At 34.2% G+C, this 14,482-nt stretch overlaps 1 protein-coding gene across 1 annotated transcript; it reads right to left on the minus strand.

The window, feature by feature from the left end:
- Positions 1-9,293: 9,293 nt before the first annotated feature.
- On the minus strand, positions 9,294-13,555 carry LOC111886262 (transcription activator GLK1). The gene is made up of 6 exons (XM_023882505.2): positions 12,787-13,555; positions 12,015-12,155; positions 10,550-10,891; positions 10,427-10,459; positions 10,202-10,336; positions 9,294-9,705 (listed from the first exon to the last, which is right to left on the minus strand). The coding sequence occupies exons 1-6, from the start codon at positions 13,246-13,248 to the stop codon at positions 9,553-9,555; spliced, it is 1,266 nt and encodes a 421-aa protein (XP_023738273.1). The 5' UTR covers positions 13,249-13,555; the 3' UTR covers positions 9,294-9,552.
- Between the last annotated feature and the right edge of the window lie 927 nt (positions 13,556-14,482).

The raw sequence follows: 14,482 nt of genomic DNA on the forward strand, positions 1-14,482 counted from the left end.
CAAACGAATAGCCGCAACACATTTATGTAATGTTGTAAACCCTCGTCTACCTCTAGCATCATATCTCAATTGAAAAAATTCATACCTAAACATAAATTAACTACAGTTTAAACATATATTGCATATGTTGTAAAATTAAAGAAACTTGTACTAGATTTTTATTTATTTAGTATAAAAGTATAGTAAAGAAGCGATACCGGCTTTCCAAGGCGTTGGCGATCCGTAGGAACACATCCCTACTCAAACAAAATCTTCTACGCCGTCCCATCTTCTCCGATCATCTTCTACGTCGTCTCATCTTCTCCGATAATGTGTTTTCCATCAAAATGGTTTAATAATGAGAAAAAGGGAGTGACGTTAGGGTTTTGCATGGATGAAACCCTAGACCTTGTCACACTATAAAAAGGACCCATAGTCACCAAAATCTGCACCTACGCATTCTAAGGAGGAGATAGCCGATTTTGTGTGTCAAGAAGCTTCCCTCAAAAAGTCATCTTTTGTTCATGGTGTTTGTGAACCATTTGAGGTGCAACACTTGGGGCACTAAGTTCTTAAAGCCCAAAGTCTTTCTAGAAACACCAAAATACATCAAGACTTCAAGCCAGATAAAAGTTATGTTACTCTAACTAGCATTTTGTATTGTTTATGTCAAATTGCATGCTAGTTATAGGTTTAATGCCCTGGAAACCATTTGCATGTATAATTAGTGAAAACAAAGATCCAAGGTATTTAGGGTTGTATGAGCACCATAGGATGTTGTAGTATACTAAAACCCATCATATTTTTCATGCAATTGCCATGGGATACCCCCATGGTCTTTCATACAAATGCCCCGGGCTACCCCGAGGTCTTCCATGCAAGTATCAAAAAGATAACTAACATCCTACATAGTATAATGAGAATAGTTACCTATCAGACAATGATGAATTGCTATAGATCCTATTGCCGAGAGTACAGATGCTATACACCACCTATACGGCCATACAAGGTACACCGTTAGTTTACCTTTCAAAACTAGGGGTTTGACTAAAAGTCAACTTAGGCCTAAAAGTTAACGATCAAAATTAACTCGCCACATCGTGGACCGCAAACGACAAAACAGATGCGATTACCCTGAGTTGCCACGCCATGGTAACCTAGGGCCACACCGTGGGCATTGGGTTAAAAATATCCTAATGGGTTAAGCCGGATCCTCCGATTCCAAAGGTTCTAAAGCTTAGATTTTGTCATTTTTATAGTCTAAATGGATAAATTTTCCAACTTTATCCCTTAAGACTTTCCAAGAGGTCTAGATCTCATGTCTTAGGTCCAAAAAGGCAAAACCATGGCATGGGATCAACCAAGAAGCACTTAATCCCTTAAGTCCTTAACCATTCACTCTAGAAGTGCTTATAACACTAAAATGAACATAAAGTTTGGTGCTTTTTAGACATGCATGTCCAATGCATGTATTGGACCCATATTATGTAAAAAATAGGGATTATGACAAAAATCTTATGTATGGTTCAAACAACCAACCAACCAAACTTTAGATCCAAAGCATGAATTATTCCAAATGATCCAAAGATTCTTAAAGTGGAAACCTTTATGAAATATCACAATCCCATCGAACAAGTTTTAGAAGAAAATGAGACAAAAATCAAGATCTAGAAACCTAGTAACAAAAAGGTGGAGCCTTGAACACTTAAAAGGGTCTAGAATCGAGATAGGAAGGGAGATGGGGGCTTGCTTGCTGATCCTTGGCTTATTCCTTCTTGCTTCTTTCTTTTAAATTTCCCAAAAGCACTCAAAAAAAGCTTCAAAATGTAGGAAAAGGAATTAGGGTTTCTTCAAGGCTTAAGAGAGGTTGAATCGATCATCAGAAGAAGAATTAGTCCAAAAATTAGGATACATTCTGGGAAAATCAAACTTCCATCGAAGAGAAGCAAATGAAATGCTTTCATAAAAATTCTCATAGAATCGATAATGAAGTTTACATTCAGGTGGTGGAGGTTGAGGGTAAGCAAACCCTAGCCTCCTCATTCCTTTAAATATTCTGCAAAACCCATAAAATTAGGGTTTAAGGCCTCAGCGACGGTTGTTGCTTATACCTGCCACGTCGTGGTAAGTCAACATAGACATGTGACCAAAAACGCCCCGCCATGCCGTGGCATGCCCCCAAAGCCAAAATTTAATTTAAAAAAAATGTACCTCTAAATTTGGATGTTACATAATGACATACTGATCACATAACATAATTGATCTCAATGCCTCTAGTCGACAAACTATTTGTAGTAGGAATTCTCTCTTTTCACACCCGTCACATCAAAACGTTGAGTTTAATAAGCACCCATGTATTCATTCTTATGGCTACATGCCTAATCACCAAACAACGATCAACAATAAAATACCGAGATGAAGAGACTGTGAACTTGTCTGAAGCATCAAAGGACCAACCAAGATAATCATGAAAATGTCCAATATGAATAGAACTAATCTTTAACACAATATCCTTCCATTTAGACTCCTCTAGCTTCCTTTTAGTAACCGGTGAAGAGAAGAGATGAAAACGTCTATATCCAATCTATCAATAACCAAAATATCTTTGACCATATCAAGTACATAAATAAGATGAAAAACTATTGAAAATCCATCTACTTAGGTTTTGTTGGTTTATTTTTGACTAAGTTAATGACGCTCAATCAAAATTTGGCGCCGTTTCTGGGGAGATTGTGCGGTTGAATATTTGTGTTTAAGTAGTTATTAAATTTTAATTTTTTTAACTTTTGTTTTTAGTTCAAAATCTTCACTCTTTTATTGTTTTTGTGTAGACATGTTGGTTTATACACACGAGTCACAAGGGACATACATCCCTTTTGATATTTGATCTTGAGTGGATAACTATAGTTAGATGGATCAAGATATATGGTGGAATAACGAAAATTCAGGCCAAAATCCTTTCAATAATGATCCATATAATAATGATTCATACGATTATCTATACAAGGATCTATAATAATGAGTCATACAAATATGTTTCATACTATAATGCATACGGAAATTCGGACCAAAACCAACACCATGAATCACGTTGTTTTCCAGACGACCAAGAATCAGACAAATATTCATTCAGAAAGAAGTTGGGTCAAATTCTCTACATGTTGAATGAAACCTTCAACAAAGAGGAGGACAACTCCAAATAAATTTTGGGGCTTGACAAAGAACTTGAACAAATAGAAGAGAATATGAATTAACAACTACCATACAATCTTTCAGACACTACACAAGATAATGAGGCAACTTTTTCTATGTAATGATAAATATTTTGATAACAAAGTGCATAAACCTATGCCACCAAAACTTGAGGTTGTTATGGAGGATTATTTATCTTTAGATGATAATGATACCGAAAGGATAGTTGAAATCAAAGAATTTGTAAATAAAGTGGAATAGACTAATGAAGAGTTTCATGATTCAGAAGCGCCCAAAGTTGGTGAGGGATACGTGGAGGCTAATACCACCCCTTACCTAACAACCTTGAAAAAACATGAACCACAACTTATTGATGTGATGGCAAAAAAATATACAAATACAAATAGCCACATGTAATCATTGATTGTCTCTTTTTGACAAGTATCTATACTCAGATTAGTTGTCGAGAAGGTGTAATAGATGTGACATTTGGAGATTAGAAATTAAGATTGCTTTTATTTGGACCTATTAATGATACTCTAATTAGTGGTGACATGTTTGTAATCAATACTATTGACGATTATGTCTATGAGCATACCCAAATATTCTCTCCGACACCACTTACAATTTAAAGAAACTTTTATCATGCAACATGTGCTCATAAAAATAAAAAATGAAAGTTTTATATGATATCAAGCATCGATTAAAGAATTTACTAGATGGAAAGATGCATGAGACTTCAAATTCGAGTTTAAACGTTTTCATGGGAGACTTAAAGGTAAAAGCTTAGTATTTCAAAAGATCAAAAAGTCAACTAATAGATGATCCGCCATGGACCAACACCTAAGCACTGTCCTACGGATGGCATTAAACTTCACAATTTTTGAAGTTTGTGGGCATGTTCACTACAAATTCTCACGAGACTTCACACGTCAACTAGGGGTAGCCTAGGGATTTAAAAGGTTCGTTGCACATGCTAAGTAATTCTTCTTACGATGGCAAGAATAGTCACGCTAGCTTAATTCACACATGCTCTGTAGCAAAATCCAACAACAATTTTCAAAATTTCAAAATATTATCGATAATGTGTTGCTAGTTCTCTAAAATAATATTTATAAAAAACTCTAAAATTTTACATACTGATTACGTACAGAGCATAAAATTATTACAACTCATCGGTAAGTTATCAACGACGCAACAACTGGATAAAGAAGAAATGTTCTGGTGACGAAGAACAATATCTGGAAGAGGGGTTCAAGAAAGATGTTGTGTGGGAGTGTAAATGTAATAAAGCATCATGTCCAGGTGGATTTACCTTTGAGTTCATTTGAAAATTTGGAACTTTATTGGAAATGAGATCATTGACATAGTTAGGGATTCAGTTATAATGAAAGAGTCCCCATCGCTTGTAAGCATCATTCTTTACTCTCATCCCGAAAGTTAAAGAATCGATTTTCATTAATGACTACCATATTATTAGTCTAATTGGTTGTATTTATAAGATTATAGTGTAGGTTCTAGGTAACCATGTAAAGATGGTGATGTGGTGAGTTATTTCTGAGTCCTAAATGAATTTCATCAAATGAGAGATTAATCACGGAGGATCCACTTATTGTCAAAAAAATTAATCACCCGGACCAACAATACTAAAAAAATCTCATGCTCTTTAAAACTGATTTCCAAAAAGCTTGATTCCATATCTTGGTCTTATCTTGAACCTATTCTCCGAAAATAGGCTTTGGGTTTAAACAAATATCTTGGATTAGAGTTGTCTTTAGTGTTCTTTGGCTTTTGTTCTCATTAATGGATCTTATACCGACTAGTTTAAATAGAAGATATGCCTGAGACAAGGCAACTCGTTATCCCATTTCTCTTTTCAATAACCATGGAAGGATTGAATTTTTGATTAAAGAATGCAAAAGATAATGGTTTAAATAATGGTTTCAAAGATAAGAACCACGAATGTGATGTGTCTCACCTTTACTTAACGGACGACTCAATGTTTGTTTGAAATTAGGACATAAACAATACAGAAAACATTATCCATGTGTTAATATACTTTCACTTAGCCGCATGTCTTCAAATAAACCTAAATAAAAGTAAACTTCTTGAAATGAGGTGATACTTCAGGAAATTGAGTATATGGCAAACGCCATTCATGTAAACATGATAAGTTGTCGCATATATATTGGTTTCCAATTGGGGACACTTTGTCTAGAATTGAAAGATATATTGATATATAAATTTAAAATTAAACTCTCAATGTGGAAAATCAAAGTATTGTCATTTGATGGATGGTTTACTTGAATTAAATTCTTTCTTGGAACTCTAAGTATATATTATTTCTCTTCGTTTAGAGCCTAAAAACGGTTATTAAGGTTCTTGAACATCTAAGAATATATTTCTTTTGTGGTGTGTAAAGAGAAAATGGGTTAAATGGAAGGTTGATATTAGACAAAAATGAAGGGAAGTTGAACATAAGAGGCCAACTTAGAGCTGACTGGAATCTCCTTGCCAAATGGAGGTGGATGCACCTTACCAAACAATACTACAAATAATTCTCGATAATAAAAGCAAGCTATGGTTAAGAAGGAGGTTTTTTCGTGTAATAACTATTCTTGACAAAACTCCTAGTGGAAAGTATTATCACTTCTCTTAATGATCTAAGTTCAATGGGAGTAAATATTGAATCCCACATTAGGAAAATGGAAAACAATTTACATATGCGTTTTAAGTATGATTGTTGGGTGGGCCAACCGCCTCTTTTATAGAGATTCCCACACATATTTTCCCTTTATAGTTGGCATATTTCTCGGGGGTCAGAAAGAAATAATCAATATGGATACTCGCGAGACATATAAGAACGATCAAAACTAGGACATAAAATATGGAGCATCAACAACTTTATTTTTGTTAAGAAATGTTCTTTTGCTCATTTAAACATATAGGTGGGGATGAATCTTGTTTAGCTGTTTTCATTTCTCGATAAAATCTCTAAAAAAGGCAATTGATCCTGCTTATCTTCAAGTCACAAGTTTGATTACTCACTAGAATTCCTTTCTACACATAAGATCAGTATTTTCCTTAGAGATTAGCTTACTATGGCATTAATATGAGAAGTAGTTTGGACCGCAGGGGGGCGATGTTCCAACCTTTTTATGTCTAATTTGTAGTTTAGAGCAAGAATTCATTCAACATTTGTTCCAAGCATGTCATATATCCCATCACTTAACATATATACTTGCCTTAGGGGAAATTACATAAATTCTGTACAACGTTTCTAGGGTTGGTCGATTCAGTCCTTAAAATTATTTTGTTGCTTTATAGAGGCATAAAGTCGAGAGCAACCTGCCTTTTTAGTCATTGTGAATTGTTTTAGCAGTGCCACATCTGCAAGATTTGCCCCATCAACCATGACACGTGGGTTCTCTGGGTAGGACCAATTCCAATGTATTTGTTTCTTCAATGTTCAAAACTGTAAGAACACAAGTGGACTTTGGTAATCCCTTCCGACCACGATCCAAATCCACACAAAATGAAACCAAATTTCAACTTCAAAGCTTTCATTTACCATGTACTTACTTCTCCTTCAACTAACTAATCATTGTGTATATATACGCATGTTTGTGTGTATATCTCCATCCACCTTGATCTTTCCATTCTCATTCATCGGAAAACATACTACTTTCCAGCCACCATTGCTGCCAATAACATCGACAACAACAACAACAACTAAGATGTTGCTATCTCCTTCCTGTTACTATTTTGTCTCTCGATCTATTTCCGATTTTTTTATCTGCTTCAAAATTACACAAACACACATAGACCATTAAGAGACACGTTGACCTCTTTTCTTCATCTTTTTTTCCTGGTTTGACATCACCATGATCACACACATACACATCGTTTGTAAGTGTGGTTTGTTATTACAAAAATATATATTCAACAAAACCAATAGAACTAAAACAAACGGAATTCAAATATATGTAATATACATATTACAGAAAACATACTTGAATGTTGGCTATATAGAAAATATAATTTCGAAATTGTACAGAGGCTTGGTTTTGTAGTGTCCTAAGATAGAAATTTCCCTGGAATGAGTCTGTCTTGAGGATACAACAACCAATTCAAGAACAAATATTGAATCTGTCGAAATTCACCATGATCCCTTGATACCAAGAATGATTTTTGAGAGAAAGTTTTTTTGTGTTTATTAGCCCTTAAATTTTGCCTGAAATCCTTCATTTATAGGCTTGCCATTATGGTTGTAAACCACCAACCGAATTTAACTGCTAAAAACTGACTGTAGTTAATCCTTTCTTTAACAGAATTTGTTTTGTAATATATAAATAAAAATTAATTAATGACTAATTAATTGCGGATTATTTATAAAAAAAATATTATTTAGTCAAACACCACAACCCAATTTGACTAGTCCAACACCACAACACAAACACAATTTTCTTAACCCATTACTTGATCCATTTTAATAAATGAGTGGGACAAACCTTATAAGGTGGGAAAATGTTTTCTCTTCCACCAATATGGGATAAGTCCTACATTGTAATTTTTAGAGCAATGTTCCAACATGTTTCCCGTTTTTGTTTTGTGAACACAGAAAAAGAAGCACACACGCTGGACTGCGAGCAAAGAGAGATAACCGGGAGAGAGGGAGAAGCAACAAAAAAGGATATGCTGGAGATAAATGAGAAATGATGACTACATGTGGCTATGATTGAATCCCTTGGCCTGATTTTATGATTAGAAAAAATCTGAACCTCTAATTTCTTCATTCACATCAGATTTGAAGCTAAAACTTCAAGCCCTAGAATTGGTACTTCTTTGAAAGTAAAGTTTCTGATGCTTGAGTCTGATGCAATCGGTGGATTTGCTTCCCAATAATTCTCTTTTACATTCACTTGGTAGGAGTCTTAATCAAACAAAAATGGATGAAATTTTGATCTCTCGAATTAACTGTGAAGTGGTGGTCAGAGAAACCTGTGGAGTGAAACAAATTTAGAAAGAAAGTGAGAGACAGGTGGACAAGAAATGAGTTGGCATAAGGGAGTAACCGGTTTACCCCTTCGATTTTTCCAAAAGGGCCAAATCGACCCCATAAAAACGAAGTTTATACCTTCATAAATCACAAAAAAATATTTTTAGGACTAAATTGACCAACCCTAAAAACTTCATAAGACATTTGTGTCCTTTCCCTTATTGCTTTATGGTGGTCTTGTAAGTTTGTCCCTAACTCATTTCAGGTGCTTGTTGGTAGTATTCAAGGGTCTAACTTTGCAAAGAAGGTGTTGGATGCAATCATTCGATGTTATTTATGGCAAATTTGGTTCTTTAGAAACAAAACAATATTCTCTACTAATAAACCTAAAACAGGAGAACTGTTCGATTGTGTCCTTTCTCAGTCTTTTTTGGATTCAGGATAGAAACATGTGACTTTAGTTTGGGTTAAAAGCTTACTATCTGTGATGTCTAGCTAGCTTCTTGCTAAAGTTGTGTTTTTAATAATGGATTATATTGTTATTCAAAACAATAAGTGAATGATAATTGACTGAAATATACCTATCCCTAAACCGTTACAATATCTAAAAAATTAATTAGGGCCTTACACCAACACCTTCAGTCATGGTTACTGAAGAAGACAAACTCTTTCAATGGTGAGAGCCGATAGTTTCTCAAGTTCTATACATATTGATTCACTATATACGCTTCCCGTTGAGTATTTATTTTATACCGAAGTAAATTGTAATATATATGTCTTAATAAAAATGGATGAAGTTTTGGTCGTAAAATTGGCTAAATTTAGATTATGATATTATTTTGGTCAAAATGGTTTTATATATGATATATCTATATAAAAGTTGACATAAAATACGTTATTATTACATACATCCAACTATATACAATTTAGAGACTTGTCTTTCATATACATTCGTATACTACATTATTAAAATGTACAAAGAATTCTTGTGCTTTTTCTCGGGTGCATTCTGAAAATTGATATATATTAGATGATGAACTTTTGTTTTGATGTTCGAAGAATCTAGGACTGCAAATCTAATTTGTTTGTTGTTAATTAATGAGTATGATTGGGTCGACAAACAAGAGAAAATTTTGTGTTTATTATCCATGGTATAGCTTATACATCAACGGTTCTTGTACATGTAAGGAACAAGAACAAAGCTCAGGTTAAAACTCATGATACGCCAAGAAGCACAATAGACAACCAAAAAATGAGAAGTACTCGCATTAGATGTCACAAATCTAAGTGCATGAAACGTCGTCGAATTGAAGGGGATTATGCTTCTGATGTGGATCGAAAATTTCCCAGAAGCAACCACCAAAAGCAGCTGATTAATTGTATCAGACACATGTCGTAGGTGGTACTTTTTGAATCCCTTGCCTTTGTAGCTCCACCATTACACTATCAAGTGCCGGTGGTTTTAATCCAAGTGGAAGAGGCTGCCATGGCTTCATTAATATGTCCCCAATTGCTGCATCAATGCTCTCCTTGGACTTTTGCACAAATTGGAACAACGATTAGCAAGTTGCTTTTGCATATATTTTTAAATTATTCATGGATTATATGTATACACATATAAATATATGTTCGTAAACTACCCAGACCATCCAAGGGACTATACCTCAGTTGCAATTCTAGCTAATCCATACATTACGATGATATATGCCTATATGTAAGATAAAGTATGTACGTGCATTCACTATTTCGTAGCATTTTATATAAGAACCAAAACAATAAAATTCATGGATCTGGACCATCAACTTTAGTTTTGACGCAACGCGTAAAAATAGTAGATTTAAATCATATCATGGTGCATGGTATGTTAGCTGTGAGGGTCATTTTCGTCATTTACTCTCTTTCTTAATTATCTAAAACCTCTTTTCATATAATCTTTATACAGATACGCATATACGTATACGTATGCGTACAATTACATGCAACATCTGAATGTATGTAGGACGTTTTGTAAAATGTTATATAGGTACTTACTGGATGTAGGTCTAACGGTGGTTGGGGGCAAGATTGTCCAGTGCGAGGAGTGGTGACACCAATGCCGGAGTCTATTTTGTACATGGCATGGGGTGGCGGGATACCTGAGACTGGTACATGTGGGGTTTGAAATCTCTGAAAATTCATAACATAAAAACGTAAATAAACAAAGAATTTTATAATTTACGTAGGTTGCAAATTAAGAATATAATTATACCAACTTACCGTTTGTGGTAACATTTGTGGGAAGTATGGCGCCTGCAGAAATGAAAAGTACACGACTTAGACGGATAGAGAAAACATGTAGAGAGAAAGACATGCAGATAAATGGAAATAAATTAAACTCACTCTCTGGTGATGATGATGCCAAGATGGTGAAGGAGATGGCGATGGTGGCCAGACATGTGGTGCTGGTGGTGGTGGAGATGGGGCGATATGCTTTGGCCATACAGGCATTAGAGGTCGATCCATGGAGGGATGACCCCATACGTGTAAGGGTCTATAATGAGGCAATGGTGTCATCGGAGGAAACCCCATGGTTGCTGGTGCAACCCAAGGTCCCATGTCCCTCTTGCTTCCTCCTCCTCCTCCTCCTACGGCGGTGGTGCCACCATACATTTGACGTCGCTGGCTCCAACTTGCCGCCTCAGCTTCTCTTGCCAGCAGATGTTTTCGGTGAGACCTATATTTCTGCATGCAACAAATTTCACATACCTCAAAAATTAAACATCTGTCAACGGAAATTAATTATGATATCTTATAATATTATACGATACTTTAAAAAACTAAAGGCGATATCTTATATTCAAAAATTTTGAAAGATGGTGTAATAAGAAACAAAATGGCAGGAATGGCAGGAAACTTCATGTTCTACGAATTTGGTAACTAAAGCCAAAGGTAAACAAACAAAACATTGAATTGAATGCCACGTCTCTGTCGTTGTTTCTTTGTGATAAAAAAGTTGTCTTTTTAGGGTACAAACTACTTTATATCAATCATTTGACTGCATAGTCCTAATTTTCTTTATGAAACTTTGCATCATTGCACGATAAGCTTGCATGTGAACAATTTTAGCCATATTCATTTTGTGGAATGATGTGATCTTTCATACTTTTAATCCAATTAATTTAAGTAGTTTAATTGTTTACCACATTTGCATTTGAAGGATACGATTTAGCAGTGATAGGTAAAGATTTAAATTATATCGATACATTTGTTTTCAGCTATATACACAAATACAATATATATGGTATTTAACTATTTATATATTCATAATTAATAATCACCTCAGTTAAAGTAATACGTACATCTGTCGAAATTTAATGAGTATAATTACTAATCTTAGCATGCTTGTCACTGGTATAAGTGGTTCTTCGTTTGTCGGGGATCGATATTAGTTGATTCTCAAAAGATAGTCAATAATAATGTATTGATAAGATTTTGAGAGAATATATATAAAATTATCAGATTAAATAGTTAAACTGTGCCACTGAAAGACTGAAAATACTATAACATTTTGGTTTAGTTTTACTAATTTCAATCGTATGATGCTGAGATAGTCAACGTTATATCGTATTATATATGATCGGGAGTTGTAAATACCATCAATTGCCTACAGTAGAAATACTCGCTAAAATTATCGATTACACGAGTAATGTTATATTGTTATAGCCTCCAATAAAAAAATCACCACATTCGTACATAACGGTTTATTAAATAAAAAACTAACTACGAATGATAAAAAAGAAGTATTTAAAGAGTAATTGAGTTAATTAATATCATTCGTAACATTGGTTAATATGTATATATATACCTGAAGATGGCTAGCAATGTTATGACGAGTGAGACAGCCGATGCCCATAATCTCAAGAATTCTTGAAGGAACCGCCTTATCCACCCCCAACTGCTCCACCGCTTGCACGAATCTCCGGTGTAGCTCCGGCGTCCAGTCAACCTATACACCATCCATACGTATTACTTACATGTAACGCTAGCTGATAAGTTTATTAAGTTTTTCGAGAAATAACCATTTAATGAAATGGAGCCGAGATGGCACTAAATAGTCCAGCTAATGAGACTCAAGTTATATAAGTTGAGTAATAGTTTGGATTTATGGATATGTATCCAGTATGGCCATTGGGATCTGTGAATTGGCCATAGATTTTCCTTGAGATGATACCCGTGAAGAGAGTTAATTGGCAACCCGTGAAACTAATACTTAAAAGTTTTTTATTCGGTTTGGTAGTTTTCGTGGGTTCTAAATAAGTAAAGTTGATTGGAATACCTTCATATTATAATCATATAAGAATATATATATATATATAGATTTTAGATTGGAACTAGTTACTATTTCTACTAACCTCAACATTTTTTTGTATACTAATATATTTTCTGTTTGAAACCCTAATCTCAAGAAGTCTTTATTTAATCGTATCGCTCTATCTTTTAATATATTCGTTATTTAGCTGTTTAAATATAGAAAAAACCGTGATTATAGTTCATGAATTTAATACTGCTTGTACCCTAACCCTAACATTAATAGTTTTTTTTGAGGCATAACTATGCAAGCAGGTGTTTTTGTTTACCTTCACTTTCCTCTTTCCTTGACAAGAGTTCTTGGATTTGTCGGATGAAGATTTCCGTCCTCTATCGGCATCTTTTTCTTTATGAGCTGGGTTCGTAGCTCCACCTTCATTTCTTCGATCTCTTTTGCTCACAACTTCTTCTTTTCTTGATATCAAATCCTCAGCTTTCTGATCACTGGAGGAGAAGGAATTCATACTGTTGTTATTAAACTGATCAGATGAATCTTCTCCGCCACTAAGAGAGAATTCTCCGGCCATGAGTTCTGGGTCCATTTCCAAATCAGGCAGCATGTCCCGATCATCCATCCCCACAAATAGATCATCAAAATCAATACTCTCCAGCAAATTATCATCTGAGAAGTCAGGGAAGTCATCGCCAACAGAAAACCCGACCATCTCACCTCCAAGATCTCTCCCATCTCTGCCGGTGTTGTTTTCTAGTGGTGACACAACAGCTAACATTACAACACCGTTAAACTGATGAGACTGTGTATTATACAAACACACAAAATCACACTATAGTGGTGCAGTACGTGTCTATAGGATGATTATTATTTGCATGAAAAGGGCATTCCGGGAAAGAATTAAAGCAGAGTTTGAATTCTCCGATTGAAGGCAAAAGAGACAACTTGAGATAAATAATGGGATTGATATGAATTGTTTGTTTATTGCAGTGTGAGGGAGTGGTGAGGTTGGATCTCAACCACAACAAATTTGAGTTGAGTCATTGTGGAGGGGTCTTGTTTCTTTGTATTCATGTATATGTTTTTGGATTTTTTTTCTTATTATATCATATCTCTATACAGACATATATAGTAGTAAAATATAATGCAGAGGGTGTGTGGTTTGTGGGTGTGGTTTTTTGGGGAGCTTCAAGAAATATTTGCGCAATATGCATATAGGTGCACTCGTGAGTTGTTTTAATATTTTCTTCGACTTTTATATATATATATATATATATATATATATATATATATATATATATATATATATATATATATATATATATATATATATATATATATATATATATATATATATATATATAAAAGACGAGCATAATTTTGTGAGATAATGAGATTAAATTTTTTTAATGAAATATTTTAATATTTTGTTCATAAAAATAGAATATTCAATATATTCTAATATATATGTTTTAGAATATTTTAATATAAAATATGTTATTGTTTTAGAGTATTAGAATATTACATATATTTAATTTTTATGAACATTAGAATATTAAAATATTTTACTGGAAAAACATGATCTTACGGTCTCACAAAATTAGACCGTCTCAAATGAACTTATCCCTATATATTGTTAACGTATCCCTCAGGGAGAACGTCAAAAAAAAGAGAAGTCAAACTAACATCGGGCTTGGCCTGGTGAGAACTTTGTTTCCTATAAATAGCATTTCTACCTCGCAACTTTGCAAATCAAAACTTTGTTTCCTATAAATAGCATTTCTATCTCGCAACACCTATCATAATGATTATGCTCCCACTAGCCCAATAATTATGTCCTTACTAGCATAACACTTATGCTCCCACTAGCTTTGACATGTACCCAAAAATCAGTTAGATTTCTAGAAATCAATACTTATTGACTTTCTTACCAAAGTTCATATTTCTGATACAAGATGCTTCGATAATACTTTTATCTAGGCTTCACAAACTCATACACCTTTCCTTAGATA

This window comes from Lactuca sativa, chromosome 4 (assembly GCF_002870075.4).
Source record: "Lactuca sativa cultivar Salinas chromosome 4, Lsat_Salinas_v11, whole genome shotgun sequence".
In the NCBI taxonomy this organism is placed as follows: Eukaryota; Viridiplantae; Streptophyta; class Magnoliopsida; order Asterales; family Asteraceae; genus Lactuca; species Lactuca sativa.